This window comes from Rhincodon typus, chromosome 30 (genome assembly GCF_021869965.1).
Source record: "Rhincodon typus isolate 14 chromosome 30, sRhiTyp1.1, whole genome shotgun sequence".
Taxonomy (NCBI): domain Eukaryota; kingdom Metazoa; phylum Chordata; class Chondrichthyes; order Orectolobiformes; family Rhincodontidae; genus Rhincodon; species Rhincodon typus.
Genome location: NC_063361.1, coordinates 31,946,041 through 31,963,211, shown reverse-complemented (window position 1 = coordinate 31,963,211; position 17,171 = coordinate 31,946,041). Strand labels below are relative to the sequence as shown.

General features: G+C 40.7%; 1 protein-coding gene across 2 annotated transcripts in view; it reads left to right on the top strand.

The window, feature by feature from the left end:
- Nucleotides 1–17,171, top strand: part of LOC109933476 (phosphatidylinositol 5-phosphate 4-kinase type-2 beta) — a 58,105-nt gene that overhangs the window by 24,063 nt on the left and 16,871 nt on the right. Inside the window, exon 3 of one of the 2 annotated variants that reach the window (XM_048614746.1) lies at nt 1,814–1,882. The exons of the other annotated variant lie outside the window; for it this stretch is intronic. Coding sequence (XP_048470703.1) covers nt 1,814–1,882 — 69 coding nt within the window. The remainder of the gene's footprint in view (nt 1–1,813; nt 1,883–17,171) is intronic. 2 annotated transcript variants of the gene reach the window in all.

The following is a 17,171-nucleotide window of genomic DNA, read 5'->3' as shown; positions in this document are numbered from 1 at the left end:
GGATGTTGATGAAGTGGTAGGAAGAAAATGACAAATACTAAAGACCTGAATTAATAGTAGAGATCAGCCACTGCTTGAATAGAGAAAGGACAGGATAACAGTTGGGCATCTTGTCTTCCTCCGATTGGAATAAAAAGACCTGTCCAAACGTTAATCTGTCTTCTTTTGTACCAGATGCTTGGCTGTTTGGAGGAGAGGTGAGCTGATGAGGGTGCAGTTTCATTGTAAAGGGTTGAAGTAGAACAGAGAGACTTAGGGGTTCAGGAACATAATACTTTGACAGTTGCATCGCAGGTAGACTGTGGTTAAATGGTTACACTTATCACACTTGGCTTCATTGCTCAGACCTTTGAATATAGGAGTTAGGACGTCATGTTGAGATTGCACAGGATGTTGGTGAGGCCTCTCCTGGAATACTGTGTGCAGTGCTGGTCACCCTGCTATAGGAAAAATCTTATTAAAGTGGACAAGGTTCAGAAAAGATTTACCAGGATGTTGCCAAGAATGAGGAGTTTATGTTATAAAATAAGCTGGATAGGCTGGGACTTCTTTCTCTGATGCTTTAAGAAGTTGAGGGGTGACCTTTTAGAGGTTTATAAAGTCATGAGGGATATAGATAAGGTGATTATCAAAGATCTTTTCCCTAAGGTAGGAGAGTTTAAAACTAAGGGGCATATTTTAAAGATTGTAGTGATTTGTAACCAGGTTAGCCAGGTGGACCTCGATGAATATGAACCAGGTTAACAGCCCCAGTCAAGGAACTCAATCAGGGAGTCCTGGCTGGCAGGGATAAACAGGAGCGTCAGAGGTTCTGCTCACTGAGAGCTGGCCCTGAGGAAGCTGAAGTAGTGTCAAGTGTTATGCATGTGTAAATGGTGACTTGATAACTAGATACAGGTTCTGCTATAACGTGTGTTTTGTTAACGTGAATTGGCTGTAATGCGATTAATGAATAGTGGATGCTGTTTGGATAATGCAAACTTTCTGTTGTACAGGTACAGCGATTTTCTATAGCGATTTACCTATAATGCGATTTTCTATAGTGCGAAGTCGCACAAGAACGCAACTATGACGTTATAGGAGAACTACCTGTATTGGCCTCTGTAAAATTATTTCAAAGGTGAGAGGATAAAGATTTAAAAAGGACATGAGGGGCAGCCTTTTTACAATGAGAGTGGTTAGTGTGTTGAGCGAACTGCCAGAGAAAGTGGTGGATACAGGTACAGTTACAACATGTAAAAGACATTTGGATAAATACATGGTTTGGAGGGATATGTACAAACGCAGGCAGGTGGGAGTAGTTTAGTTTGGGAACGTGGTCGGCGTGGACTAGTTGGATTGAAGGGTTTCTTTTCCGTGCTGTATGGCTCTTTTGACTCTATGAATATTGAAAACATTCAACATTCCACTGTGAGTAGCAAATGTAGGACACTGCACCCACCATTGCAGCTCTGTATTTTGAAGTCTTTTGAGTTCTACTATATGCACATGTTTTGTAGAAAGGAGTGAAATGAATGAAATAATAATTTATAGTTTAATTTTTGATCTTTTCTAAGTGAAGTATGGGTTGCTGTCTCAGTAACATATTTAGCTGCGGTATATGTGACACTTTTGACATTCTTGGTGTGAACAATAAGGCTGTTGAAATGAGTGTTGCTTGTGTTGGATCAAATTGATTGCAATGTGGTTTTGATTTCTCCTATGTTGGTGTTTTGTTCGTTGCCTCATAAGTGGGGACTTTGTTACTGATAACAGTTGATGCTCCCAGGGCGTAGGTGTGTGTTTATTTTCTTTCAATTCTTATTGTTTATAGCGATCTTTGTCAAAGCTTCCATCGCAGGAGCTCGATAAAGTAACAGTGAACATGGGTTTAGTCCGCCAGGTCAGATTATAAAATGATACCTTGCATCTGTGTGCTTTATCACTATTTCCTGTGTGCTGCACCGCATGTACTGCTGTAGGTCCTGTGTGGTTTGCGACTAACAAGCTGTAAGAAGACAGAACTTTCACAACCTGAAATGATTGTTATTTTACTTTGAACGGTTTTGTCCAATGTGTTAAGTACTAGCCACAAATACCTAGTTAAGAATCCAGATTTGGCTAATTGCATTTCTGACAAGTACATGAAGAACGAGTAATAGCCACAATCTCTGAGCATGTGATCCTGACACGCATAATTGCACGGTGCATGTGTGTTGACATTTCTTGTTTAACTTCTTAACCAAGATAACATAACATGCTTTTTGTTTTACCAGCAAAGAGAAGGTTAGAGTGTATGTGTATTTTAATCATTGACTGTGCTTAACTTGCTTGGTTATTATTTGCTGCTCCGTAAGGCTGCCCACCACGGATGGAAAGACTGGACTTCAGCACGATGGAAACACCAGCAAGATTGGAGCTGTCACTGTGGCAGCTCAATCAATCACTGTACCACTACCCCAGGCCAGCAGGAAAAGCAGAAAGAGCCAATAACTGTTGGCTGTAACAAGCATGGAAAGAAGCATCCAGTCGATGTTCTGTGCAGAGAGGGTGGGGGCATAATGAAGCAGGTTTGGAGAAAGGACAGAACTGTTCTGGGCAAAGAATGGGACTGCCTTTGGGCAGGAAGCGAGTATGGCTCTGGTGCTTCTCATCCTCTGAGTTAACAATCGCTACAATAAAGTCAAAGTAGTCCTTACTACTACTAGACAAACAATGTACGTCTGCTAAATTCATGTCTGAATTCTCCGTCTTGATGCGAAAAGATTGCCAGGTGGTAGATGTTTATTATGTGTTAACTACATCTATTAGTTCAGTGCAAAAAGCATCTACTGGAATTATTGGATGTGACCAGTCACTTTCTGCTTATAACACCATGTTAGGAAAGCACATTTGGAATACTGTAAAGCTAGTGATAACATTGCTTTACATTAGAGTCAAATCACTGCAAGTTATGAAGCTCTAATAAATTCATGTTCATCAAGTTGAGGAATAGTGGAGCTGGGAAGTGGAATGATTAATTGTATACATCAAGCACTTTGTTTTAATCAGATGGAAAACCGTAAATGAATGGGAGTACTTTACTTCATTAACAGTGTCAGGATTTCTCTTTAATGAACCATAATGATATTTTCCTTTCCTGCCACAAAAGTTCATGCGGCCTCTAATGGAGATTCCCAATAGCGTGGCATTGATGTACATGCTAAAAGAATTAGACTGAGTCTAAGGCTACCATAATTTGTTTAATTCAAGACCATTGGACACTGTGATGACGTACTTCTCTGATGTTACTGTTCCCAGCTCCCTGGATTGCTGAATTTTTATTTAATCAGAGGCAGATTGCCTCTGTGGTTAGGATACCACTGACTTGTTTCACTATGTGGGCGTCAACAACAGCCAGCTTTTATATAGTCCCTTTTGATGTCAAAAAATGTCTGAAGCCCCTTCAGATGAGTGTTATTGAACAAAATTTGATTCTGTGCCTCATTTAAAAAATAGTATGACCAGTAACCAACATCTCGGTCAGAGAGGTAGCTTTAAATGGTGAATTGGAGAGAGAAAAGAAGAAATTAGGAAGGGAATTCCTGAGTTTAGGGCTGAAAGCAAGGCTGGAACTGTTGGATGATTTAAAATGAGGGATACAGTTTGAACCACAGTTGGAGGAGTGGATATGTCTTAATGGAGTGTAGGGCTGGAGAAGTGTAAGTATTTGAAAACAAGTGTTGGGATTTCAAAATTGAGTCATTACTGAACCAGAAGCTAGTGTAGGTCACTGAGCATATTGATGGGATTAAAGATAGATATCCAGTCTTTGCAAGTAGGGGTGATGTCTGACAAAGTAAATATGTACCACCACACTGGGTAGTACTTGATTTGTATTAGCTTTCTATTGCTGTGGCAGTTTTCTGAACTTTGATTTTGGAAAGCCATGCAAGTAAAGAAAAATTTGACCTATTCTGTCCTTAGCCAAGTATCAGGTTGGCTTGTTTGACAGGACAGTTAGGCATGAGTCAAATGGCTTCAAGCCCCGTCCTAGAGCTTCAGCAAATATTGACAATTCAGCCTGTGATTGAATGATTTAAGTGCGTTGTTGTTGTAGTTGTCCTTGAAAAGATACGTTAAACTGATGTCAGAGGATTTTTTCCAGCCAGTTTAGTATCCCAGCCAACATTCCTCCCCGATAAGAGCCACCAAGCGTAGATGAGCCGGCCATTTATCTCATTGCTGTTTGTGTGAATTATTGTGAAGAATAAATGCTGCATTTCACAGAATCACAGAATGGTTACGAGCGTGGAAACAAGCCATTTAGCCTGTCATATCTGACCTGGCTGTCTGAAGGAATATTTCACTTCGTACCATTCCCCACATCCCTACATTCTCTTTCTTTTCAGATAATGATCCAGTATCTCTTTGAATCTGAATTTATCAAGACTTTCCATCATGCTGTCGAGCCTCACATACCAGATCCTAACTGTGTGAGAATGTTTACTCTTATGGTGGCACTGCCTTTTCCAATTACTTTAACTCTGTGCCCTCTAGTTCTTGATTTGTCCACCAATGGAAAGATTTTTTAACTATCAACTCAGTCCAAACCCTTAATGATTTTGAATACCTGTATCTAAGCTCCTTTCAACTTTCTCTTAATTTCTCCAGCCTAACTACAGAACTGGTTCCAGGAATGAAGAATTTGATTCTCATAAATTTTTTTTGCATGCTCTCTAATTGTTTCATATTTTTGGTGCCCAGAACCAGACAAAATACTCTAGTTGAGGCTGCACCAGTGCTCTGTATAAGGTTAACATAACTTGCTAAATTCAAGTTGCTGCAGAACATTATCATGTAATATAAGGTGAATCTGCATCCCTTTTAAGGACACAAGATATGATTAGTACTAAGTAAAATGGTGATTAGTAAGGTCATTCAGAGTGACGGTGAAAGTGGACCTTGAAACAAAATGTAAATACTGTTCCCTATTTTCACACATTGTAACAATGGTTTGGGGACTCTGGGATCCTGTGCCTTTTTCACAAGCCTTTATTAAAGGGTTAGTTCAGGCCATTCTTGGCAGCAGATCTGAACAGAACTATCTATGAGGTTCTCAGCCTTTTTTTTTGGACTGGTCATCACCTGCAAAGGAGGAGCCTGTTACACTATCAAGCTTGGGATATTGATAATGTTCAGTCTGCAAAATAATAGCCCCTCTTCTTTTACCGCAGTGTTTCTCTCATTCTGCTGTTTCACTTTTGTTGTTTTCCCTTCCTCTTGTCTCCTTCACTATTTTTGTTTATCATTAGTAAGCAATTCCATTCTTCTTGTGTCGTTCTCCTCTGCTGGTTCTCGCTCACTATTTCAATTATTTCTCACTCTTTGTTTTGCTTCTGTTTTAATCACTATCCTTCCTTTTTTCTTCACTCCTCACTGCTCGCTCTCTCTCTCTATCTCTATGCCCGTCCTCCACTCTGTCTCCCCCCAGCCCCTTTCTTGAGTTGACAGCCCAATGCTGGTCCCTTCAGTTCCTTGGAGTTGATATTTTAGAAGGAACATGGGAAAGGTGATGATCTCGGAATCAGGTGGGAAATCAGATCTTTTGAAACAACAGGGGTAAATTCTTATATATGGGCTGGCTTAGAAAACAACACTTTACATGAAAGTGTCTATATAAATGTAATGAAACGTCCTGAGGGATTTCATAGGCGTGTTTCAAAACACAATATGCCACTATGCCATCAAAGAAGATATTAGGTCAAGTACCTAAAAGCTTGGGCAAAGAGCTTATTTTGAGGAATGTCGCAAAGGAGGAAAGTAAGGTAGAAAAGCACAGAGGCTTGCAGAGTATATTCCATAGGCAACTGAAGATCAGGCCACCAGTAGTAAAGGCCTTTACGATAGGAGCAGAATTAGGCCATTTGGTCTATAGAATCTGCACTGCTGTTCAGTCGTGGTGCATATGTTTCTCAACCCCATTCTCCTCATAACACTTGATTCCCTCACTAATCAAGATTCCAACCATCTGTCTTAAATACACTCAATGATGTGACTTCCGCAGCCTTCTGCGGCAACAGATTCACCACTCCGCCTGAAGAAATTCCTCCTCATCTTAATTCTAAAACATCTCTTCACTCTGAGGCTGTGCCCTTTGGCCCTAGTCTTTCCTACCAATGGAAACGTCTTCTCCACATGCACTGTATCCAGGCCTTTCAGTATTCTGTAAGTTTCAGTAAGATCCGTCCCCTATCCTTCTAAACTCCATCGAGTACAGACCAATAGTCCTCAACCACTCCTCATACGACAAGACCCTCATCCCTAGGATCATTCTTGTAAACCTCCTCTGGATCTCCTCCAGCGTCAGCACATCTTTCCTTAGATATGAAGGCCAAAACTGCTCACAATATTCCAAAAGCATTTGTAATTGGGTATAGGAACATAGGAACAGGAGTAGGGCATTTAGCCCCTCAACCCTATTCCACCATTCAATGAATCATGGCCTAATATGTGGCTTAAATTCCATAAACCTACCTTTGGCGCATATTCCTTCATAGCTTTTGCTTAACAAAAAATGATCTCTGATTTAAAATTAACAACTAATTCCGCTTCCACTGCCATCTGTGGAAGAGAATTCCAAACATCTTCCACCCTTCGTGTGTAGAAATGCTTCCTAACATCTCTCCTGAACAGTCTGGCCCTAATTCGCAGATTATGCCTGTAGTTATAGGATCCCCAACCAGTGGAAATAGTTTATCTATCCTGTCTTTTCCTGTTAATGGTACTCAAGAGGCCAGAGTTGGAGGAGTGCAGATACCTTGGAGGGTTGTGAGACGAGAAGTTATTGAGATAGGGAGGAGCAAGGCAGTGGATGTATTTGAAAACAAGGTTGACTGAATGAGGAGAGATTGTGGAGATTGAACACACATTCTCAGGAGTTTAGACGGATGAGTGGTGATCTCTTAGAAACTTAGAAAATTCTTAAGCAGATGCAGAAAATACGTTTTCCTCTGGCAGTGGGGTCTAGAACCAGGGAACAGAGTCTTTGAATAAAAGGCAAGCATTGTGAACTGGGGTGAAGAGAAACCTCTTCATTTCAGTGGTGAATTTTTGGAATTTTCTCCAGCAGAAATCTGTGTAAGTCTAGTCATTGACTAAGTTCACAGCAGAGATTGGTAGATTTCTAGTTACTAATGACATTAAGGGATATGGAAATACGCCACTGAGATGAATGATCAGCTGTAATCTAGAATGGTACAGCAGGCTCAAAGGGCTGAATGGCTTACTCCAGCTCCTATGTTCCTATTATAAAATTAAGATTTGGCTTAACTGGAAGCCACTAAGTTAGTGAGCACAAGGATGATCAGAAAATAGAGAGCTGTATGGAGAGACCTGAGCACAGTCATTAAAGCATGGACAGAAGCCCTTCGGCCCATCAAGAATGTGCCAGTCATCAAGCACCTTACCACTCTCATCTGATTTCTCTTGGTCCATAGCCTTGTGTGCTAGGGCATTGCAAGTGTCAAGCTGACTATATCTTAAATATTGTAATGGTTCCCACCTCTATCGCCTTTTCAGGTGGAGAGTTGTGAAAACGTTCTGCTTAAATCTCCTGTAAACCTCCTGCCCACTTTCCTGGAAAGTTCTGCCTGAAAGGGTGGTAGAAGTGGGAACCATTACAACAGTTATCTTAAATCTATGCCCCCTAGTAATTGTCCCTTCCACTAAGGAGGATAGTTTATTAAACTGATCTGTCGTTTTCTGCAAGTTAGGACACAGGTAAGAGTTTTAGCTGATCTCTTGTTTATAGCGACTGGAATGTGGGTAGTCTGCCAAGCATGTCTTGGCACAGCCATGCATAGATAAAGTGAAGAGCAAAAACAAAGGTTTCAGCAACAGATGAGTTGTCACATAGGTAAAATGAGTGACATTATGGTGGTGGAAATGGGTGATCTTCATGATGGCACAGTTATGAGGCAGGAAGTTATAACAGGATCAAATTTGAATTGAATTAGCTTTACTGTCACATGTACTAGATGAGTACAGTGAAAAGTTTATAAGTCACCACTTAGAGTGCCATTTTACATAGAAAGGTACAGATTCTGGAGTACACTTCTTAGGAAAAAAGATTTAAAAAATGAAATAGAAAGTCCAGCATTACAGACCTTCAAAATCACAGTAATAAATCAGAAAAATAAATAAAAAGTTCAGACTAACAGTCCTGCCATGATTGTATAAGAAAAGAAAAGAGAAATTAGTCCATTTCACAGCTATGGACTCTGTGCCTATCTTCCCCCATTGGAATCCCAGGCTGGACTCCCACGATGCAGAAGGAAAGCCTGATGGAGTCGCAGACTGAGACCAAAGCTGCCACAAGGAGACTCAGACTGAAGCCAATGAAAACTGCTGCTGAAAGAAGTCCCAGACTGCCAAGGTTGTGAGCAAATTGACTTAATTTCACTCAGTTTACATGGGGAGGTCTGGCATCGGTGGATAAGGAATGGAACTTAGAGCAGGAACTGAAAACAATGGCTTCAGTCTTCCCAAAATTTATTTGGACAAGCAAAGCACATTTTTTGGAAAAGGAGGGTGGGCTGTGGAAAGTTCAAAGTTTAACAGGTGAGATTCTTAGAGAAACTGCAGGTGCGAATTTCAAAAATAGAAGTGGGAGCAATAGGACTGAGAAAACAATATTACTGTCAGAGAGACATGGGGTGAGGGGGGATTATCTCAACGCGGCACTTGAAAAGCATGGCATGAACAGATTTAAGCAAAACAGCTGTGCCAGCAGGGCTTGAAAGCGAAAGGGGTTGGACTTCATGAAAACCTTTGCAGCTGACAGCAGGAAACTCTGTTCCCAACTCGGAGATGGGGATATGGTCAGAAGCCAGCTGAGGCCAGAAAGAGGGTTTTGATAGCTTTGAAAACTGCTGGGAGCCTGCCATCCAATATCAAAGGAATATAAAGTCTGAAGAAAAAACTGCCAGCATCTGGGTCATTTTGGAGTAGCAAGTTGGGAATGAAAGACCCTGAGTTAGAAATCGTGCCTTTTTTAAAATTCATTCATTGGATGTGGGGATCATTGACTGAGCCAGCATTTTCTTTTGCTCATTCCTAGTTGCTCTTGAGGTAATGATGAACTGTCTTCTTGAACCATTGCAACCCTTGGTGTGTAGGGGCACTCACAATGCTGTTAGTGAGGGATTTCAGGGTTTTGACATAGCGACGCTGAAGGAGTGATGATATATTTCCAAGTCAGGATGGTGAGGAGCTTGGAGGTGAACTGGCAGGTGGTGGTGTTTCTAAGCATCTACTACCCTTGTCCTTCTATTGATTGTTGACTTGTAGAGGAGCTTGAGATTAGGAGAATCATGGCTCAAATTGATCAAATGGTGCAGGGACCAATTGGGGTGAATGTAATGAACAGAAAAACATCTAATAGTTCGCATGGACATGAGATTTGAATCAAATCATAATTCAGTGTAATCCTTAGGAAAATTCAGTGGTGGTAGAGAAGTATGATCGAGAATGGGTTCCACATGTAAATACTTCCTGTAGCTTTGCATTTGTCTCCATGATGTTGTATGCAGTAAGTTGATTCATATGGTGTGTTCCTCAACTGTCCATTTTTGCTTTGTATTTAAATTTCACTCCTTGCTTTACATTTCTCCTTCTCTTATTTGTCCTCTTCCTTTCATCTCTTTTTTAATTCATGTCTCTCTTCTCCGTCTTTTCCTCCTTGTGCCTCCCTCTCAGTTGCTTCATCCTTTCTACTGAGTGACGGGTGGCATGTAATGGTTTGACCAGGATCTACAGATATCATTTGCCACCCTTAGCCCCTTTTATTGAACTTCTTCCCTCTTGTCAATCTTGTTTTGCACTTTCCCTCCCCAGCTCACACTGAAGTATCTTCTGTAATTCCACCTTCTATCAACCTTGGTTCCCTTTCCTGTCCCTTTTTACTTCATGTGGAGTCCAGTTTTCCTTTGGAGCATAGAAACAGACATGAGTCATTCAGCCCACCAAGCCTGTTCTGTCATTCACTAAGGTTAAGGTTTGTTTACCTTAGTTATCCATCCAGCCCCCTATTGCTTGCAACTCCTACCTGATAAAACTCTATTCATCTCAGTCTTGAAAACTTAAATGAACCCAGCAACCAAGACCTTTTAGGAATGCGTGTTTAGATTACATTAACCATTATTTAATTCCACTTGTAAATGATCTGTCTAATTCTAAAATTGTACCTCTTGTTCTATATTCTCCCACCAGAGAAGGTGATTCCTCCATTCCTCATTTACACACTTGAACCATCAGAGCTCAAGTAAATACAAGCCAACTTAAGCAATGTGCCCTCTTAATTAACCTTTTAATTTATTGGCATCATGCCATTAAATCTGTGTTGTATTTCTTCAAGGCCAATCTTTCCTTTCTGAGTCTGGGCCTCCAAAACTCTTGAGTGAGGCTATGAAGGCTACTACGGACTGGAACAGTAAGACAAGAAGGATGAGAGATGCAGGCCCAAGTTGAGGCAGAAAGAATCTGAATGGGAACAAAATTGACTGGCATGGGCCTGGAGATCCAGAGCAGAGAGCTGGGAAAGAGATGAATAGGATGGAGTTGAAGTGGGAGGGGAAGAGGTGAGAAGGGGAGGTAGGGTCTTGGGAGAGGCTCGTGACTCAAAGGCTAGTAAGCATCCTTGAATACATTTAACAAATTGTTCACATAGGGACCTTTCCGGCTCAGTGCCATGTCTTAAGGTTCCAACAGTATTTAATTTCTTGATTGTGTAATTTGATTTCCGATCTTTAACAGTAATGAACATTAGATCCATTGACTTGGTTATACTTGTAATGCCAGACTTCATAAATTATTCACACATTAGGTATTGATAAAAATCTTTAGAGCTGAAAGCCAAACTTTGCAAACACTATAAAATCAAAACTGAAACTACTGGAAAGACATTGTGAGTTCATTAGCATTTAACACTGAAGACAGGTTTGTGTTTTAGATTAAAAAATCTTACGTCGTTTCTGAAGGAGGGTCTCTAACTAGACTTCAACCTATCTTCTGTGTTTCATTCACTTTTTTTTTGTGTCTGTTAAGGTGAGGGATGCTAATGGTAGTAAGTGGAATATGTGCACATTTCAGCCACCCAGAACTGTGACAGCCTGCAGAAGAGCATTCTTTAATATGATTGCTGGTCAAATCTCTTCAGGATAGGGACATATAAAAAAAACACAAATTTCTAAAGTAGTGTTGCCATCAATGCAGATTGTTCATATTTCTACCCTACTTCTCTCTGTGATGAGTTTTACCAAAACTCTGAAAACAAAAAAATGCTGGAGATCACAACAGGTCAGGCAGCATTCGTGGAGAGAAAGCATAGACTCGAAACGTTAGCTTGCTTTCTGTCCATGGTTGCTGCTTGACCTGCTGTGATCTCCAGCAATTTTTGTTTACAGTACAGATTCCAGCATCTGCAGTAATTTACTGCTACATTGTGTTTTACCAAAGCTCTCCTCTGCACACAGACTTCACTGTGGTTAGAAAGAAAAACTTGCCTGATTTCTTGTAGTTTTTGGTTCTGCCTTCTGCGCAGATGTGTTCACACAACAGCTTTGATCTCCCAGCTGTGTAACAGTTGCCAAGATATTGAGCTGCTGCAACAACTACAATACACTATAGTTCAGATTAGTTTCATTTATCACAGCATTTACAATGAGTTAAAAGTTTTCCAGTGCAATCATTGTTCTGGATTAAAACTTTAATTGCACCTTGTTTTCTTGAATTAATTTATGTAATGACAAAATACTGCCAAATCTTCAAAATGTGGTTTTGTGGGTACTAATTTAGTAAGTTTAAAACCTTTAAGCCTTGCTGATTTAACTTTGATGCTAAGGATTTATTCTCCTTCATGCATCCCATTTTGGTTAAGATCGATTTGTTTGAGCTAGTCTAAATTGCCATCAAGCCACATGACCGTTTTCTTTTAAACCTCGTGTGGTTCCTTGTTGACCAAATTGGTGAGTTGTGCTGTCCAGTGTCAGACTGAGCAGTACAGAGTAGAAGATCAAGTTGACTCAGTCTATGAAGGTGAGTATCGTGTGGCGTTAGGGGTGTGCTACATTTTGGTCAGAACTAGGAGACAGGAGGCAGGGTAAAGGTCAGCCAAAGCTCCCATTTCTGATTGCTGTCCATTAACCTCTTTTGTAAATTAGCACACAAACATTTGGGGGTCTGTGCACGTGAGGGCTCAGGTGCCAAGATTTGTGAGGGGGGGTCAACCTGGGGTAATGTCAGAGTTGAATACCCGCTTTGTTTGGGAAGGGAAGAAGTCGGGAACAGAACTGGACTATCAAGAAACCATACCTTAGCCTGAGTAAACACCTATCAGTGGACAGTAAATTATGGTGGGTATAATCTAACTTAACAAAGATACACCTGTTTAATTTTGACAGACCGTTGAAAGATTTTCTGCATGTTGTGCCATCTGATCCACTTGTACAAATATTGCATCACACTAGAGGTTATAAATACCTTTCCTGTTACAAACCAGTATACCCTTACCCTTTTGTTGAGAAGATTACTGGGTCCTAGACCTCAAGAAAACTTTATGGGTTTCTGCTGTCTTTTCAACTAATAACCCCGATCATTTTATGTCCCTTTTTAAACTCTAATGATTGATGACAGTTGAGATGGGGTAGCTAATGAGGAAACAGTGGCTTTTTCTTCATCTTTCTTTCTCACATACTGTAGATTCTCGTTGCCCAGCATGCTTGTCATTTTCTCCCTGAAGGATTAATGGGGGTAGCTCACTTTCAACTTGCTGCCAATAATATAATCTCTATTGCAATTTTGCAAACCTCCAAGATGTAAAATTTGAACATAATGGTTATTTGCTGACGGTTCTATCATTTCACATCTTTCTTTCACAATGAACTTGGTTTGTTCTAAACTAGGGCTTCAGTCAGAGTAACTGATGCAATAATTTGAGATCCAGTGGTTAGAAACTAGAGTGTACCTGCTGTTTAAGTACAAGCTTTTTCTATGTGGGTATTGATCACAAAACATATCAGGAAATCTCCTTGTAACTAACTTCTCTAAATCTTTTGACCTTCCTTACACCTTTTCTACCACAACACCCTCCAGCTTTTTGCACTTTCACAATGAATTCATTTCCTACTTTTATATAAGCCTTTGTGTGTTTAGGTGTCTGTCTGTCTCTCTCTCTCTCCCCCCACCCTGTCCTCTTCTCGCTCTCTCTCACTGTCTGTGCTTCTCTCTGTCTCTTAGTTTCTCATTTAGTCCTTTCTGTCACTCGCTAATTGTCACTCTTTTTCTGTCTGTCTTTCTACCTTTGTGCTTGCGCTGTCTGTTGCATGTTCAGTTTTCCTCACCTTTCACATGTCCCTTCTTGTGGAGCCCAGGGATAAAACCTGGGACCCTCATTGCTGTAAAAATGATCCACGTTGCCCGTTGGTGTAAATTAGAGCTGAAGATGGGTAGGGGTAAAAAGAACTGGATCTGACCGGAATGGATTGTGTGAGATTCAGCAAGAAGAAATTGGGAGCCCAGTCCTGTTTTGTTCCCTCAACACTCTTATCTTGACAATGGACAGTGCAGTACTGAAGAACTGCTGCATTCTTGGAATATTATCTTTAGGAAGATGTTATATTAAAGGCCCCTTCTGCCTAAGTTGTTATAAACAGACCTGTGGCACAGTTTGGGGAAAAAAAATTGGGAATTCTCTAGGTATCCAGATCAGTGTTCTCCCTGATACAAAATTAGAAGAAAGGAATTCACAGGTCATACAGTCATTTATTTTTCATGAGACTGTTTATGTGCAAATTAGTTACTACATAACGACAGGCTACATATTGGCTGTAGGATACCCAGAAAACATGAAACATGCTTTCCGAAAGCAAGTTCTTTCTTTCCATTAGACACATCCTTTGTCCATATAATGTTTACTGATGCACCAGTTTAATATAAGACGCATTCAAATTGTAATGCTAACTTGAAATGCGTGCAACTTGTGTATAGATTTCTGTCTCAGTTTGATTCTGGGATATACTAAATGCAAGGAACATACAAGTTCCTCCTTCCACCACCACCACTACCCCCCACCCCCCAATGTTGTCTGAGGAGGCCAGTCAGTTCCACTTGAGTTTGACACCAAAAGGACTATGGAACAGTGTGAAATGGCACTTATACAGCACTCGGGGGTTGCACTGGGCCTCATGGCTACTTCATAAACTTACTGCAAGAGCTTTCCTTGTCTGCTTGCTTTGAGAGCGAAATGCTGCCATCAGCGAAATTAAAACATTGAAAATTTATAGCTGGTTTAAAAAAACAAAGAAAAAGTTTTATGACTCCATTATAAACCCCTCTGAGACTGTGGACGACAATTTTAAAAAAAGTGGTAATTTTAATACAGTTCAAAACCAGGATGAATTAACAATTTTTTTTTGATTTTCAGATTTTGAAATTCTTTGTGCCATACATCTTCAGATGCTTTCAGAGAAAGGGTTTATTTGTTGCAGGCCTTGTGTTGAAAGGAGAGACTGTCTTTTTAAAAGCTGAAAGACCCTACTTTACACCCAAGGGTCCAGTGGAGAATCATTAAAATATTTTAAAAAACATGTTTTGTAATGTGGGTTCTTAAAGGCTTTTAAAAGCTACCTTTCAGGGTAGGTCTTTGCATTTAATGCTTTTATTCATCATGGTCATAAAAGGTGAAATGCATTAGATTGTAATGTTGTTGAGCGTTGCTGTACAATATGCAGCTTTCTGAGAAAAGACGTTCAGTGCTACAGATCCTGGATAGAAGGAAGAAAGGTTTGTGTCACTATGGATTTGTGCCTCCATGAAGTATGTACATTTGAAAATGAGCTGGTTAAATAGTGAGATTAAATATTTTGTATTTTAGTTTTCAACTGCTTTTACATGATGTCTTAGCTTCATTTTTTAAATTGCTTCGGGGAATATGGGCTTCGCTAGCTGGGGCAGCATTTATTGTCTATTCCTTATTACTCTCAATAAGGTGGTGGGGAATTGCTGCAGTCCATTTGATTGAAGATAGACCCACAATGCTATTAGGGAGGGAGTTCCAGAATTTAAAACCAGTGAATTCAAGGAATGGCAATATATTTCCAAATCAGGAGAGAAAGTTGTTTCAAGAGGAGCTAGTCTGTGGTGGTTTTCCCTTGTATCTTAAGCCCTTGACCCTCTAGATGGTAGTGTGTTTGGAAGAAGCTGTCTAAAGGACCTGGTGATTTCTGCAGTGGTTAGCAGCTTCCTGAATCAGAGAGTCCAAATCCCAGTTCTGAACTTGAGATCCTCATCTAGGCTGTCACCCCAATGCAGTGCCTAATGGAGTATTGTGCTGTTGGAGACTGGGAGATTGAACCCCTCAACCTGTTCTTGTTTGGATTTCAAAGCACTGTCTAAGGAAAAGCAGAGCATTCTCCAGATCAGTGCCTCTCTTAGCCTGCACCATGTAAATTAACTTAATGGTTGTTCATCTCACTGATCTTTGTGGCATCTTGCTGTGTAAAATTGATTGCCGATTTCCTTATTACAGTTCTGGACCAGGCCACCAAATTCATGTTACAGTCTAGCTCTTGTTTTTCTGTAGTAGGCGGTGTGAAATCCCAGGTGTTTACTCAAGAAATAACAGAGGTTCCATGGTTTTGAACAAGCAACAATAAACTATGCAACGCACAAGGTCTGACAGCATCTGTAGAGAAAGAAACAGAATTAACGTTTTAAGCCCACATGATTCTTCAGAACTGAAGGACTCTCGTCTTCACTTTCTTTCTCTCTACTGATGCTGCCAGACCTGTTGAGTTATTGCAGCATTCTCTTTTTTTCAGATTTCTGTATCTGCTGTATTTTGCTTTTATACAAATAATGTCAGAACAGCAATGCAATCTATGATATATTTTGTATATAAAACTTTGATTCTAACATCCAATTAGAGTCAACCTGAGGTAAATATGGGTAACAGACATTCTGTTTTCGATCAACCAATACTGCATATTAAGTAGCTCATGCAGACAAGACAGATCCCACAGATTTATCAGTAATTCATCCAGATGCTAGTTATACTGTGGATCACCAAATATATTGAAACTTTGAGGCGTTCCAATTCTTCACTGTTAAAGAACTAGGCTCGGACCTCTCTCAAAAACCCCTCTGTCACTTACTGCGCCAATGACAGTCCATGTTCAGCAGTTAATTTTTCCAATCGGGAGTGCACTCTCCTGGATTCTGGAAACTATGCTACATCTTGCGAGTGGATTACCTCAGTTGGCTGGATGGCTGGTTCACAATGCAGAGTAATGCCAACAGTGCAGGTTCAATTCCCGCACTGGCTGACGTTACCATGAAGGACGCGCCTCCACAACTACCTATCTACCACCACCACCCCCCCCTTCCCACCGAGGCATGATGACGCTTAGGTTAAACCACCACCAGGCATCTTTCTGTAATGAGATAGCAGTTCTATGGTCCAGTAGGGCTATGATGTCTTTACTTTCATTCTAGCACCTACAAGGAGGCACAATTTCAACTTGTTCTCACCAGACCTTCACAGACTGGTACTGTCCCTGCATTTCTCCAATTTTGGTTAGCTGCACAAAGCACATACTGCTTGTGGGCTTCCGTTATGCTTGCTCTCGGCTGTACTGACCTGTTAATAGCATACACCTTCTCTCGAGATCCCACGGCTTTTCCTGAATTCTAACCCAGATACTTAGCTTGACCTCCTGCTCCCAGATTTTTCGTGAGTCCTAATGGCTTGCCCCTGTTACAACAGCAGCTTTTCTGCCTTCTCTCTGCTCCTAAGTACCTGGCTGACTAGCAATCAGAAGATAGCAACCTTCTCGGAATGCTTCCATAGAGTCATAGAGTAAAACAGCCCTTCGGCCCCATCTGGTCCGTGCTGACCATGATGTCCACTTAGCTAATTCCAATTGCCTGCCTTTGGTCCAAATCGCTCTAAACCCTTCCCATCCATGTACCTATGCAAATTTTTCAAAATGTTGCTATTGTACCTGTCTCAACCACTTTCTCTGGCAGCCCATTCCATATATGCACCACTGTCTGCATGAAGAAGTTGCCCCTCAGGTCCATTATTAAATCTTTGCCCTCTCACCTTAAACCTATGCCCTCTTGTTTTCAATTTCCCATCCCTGGGAAAAAGACTA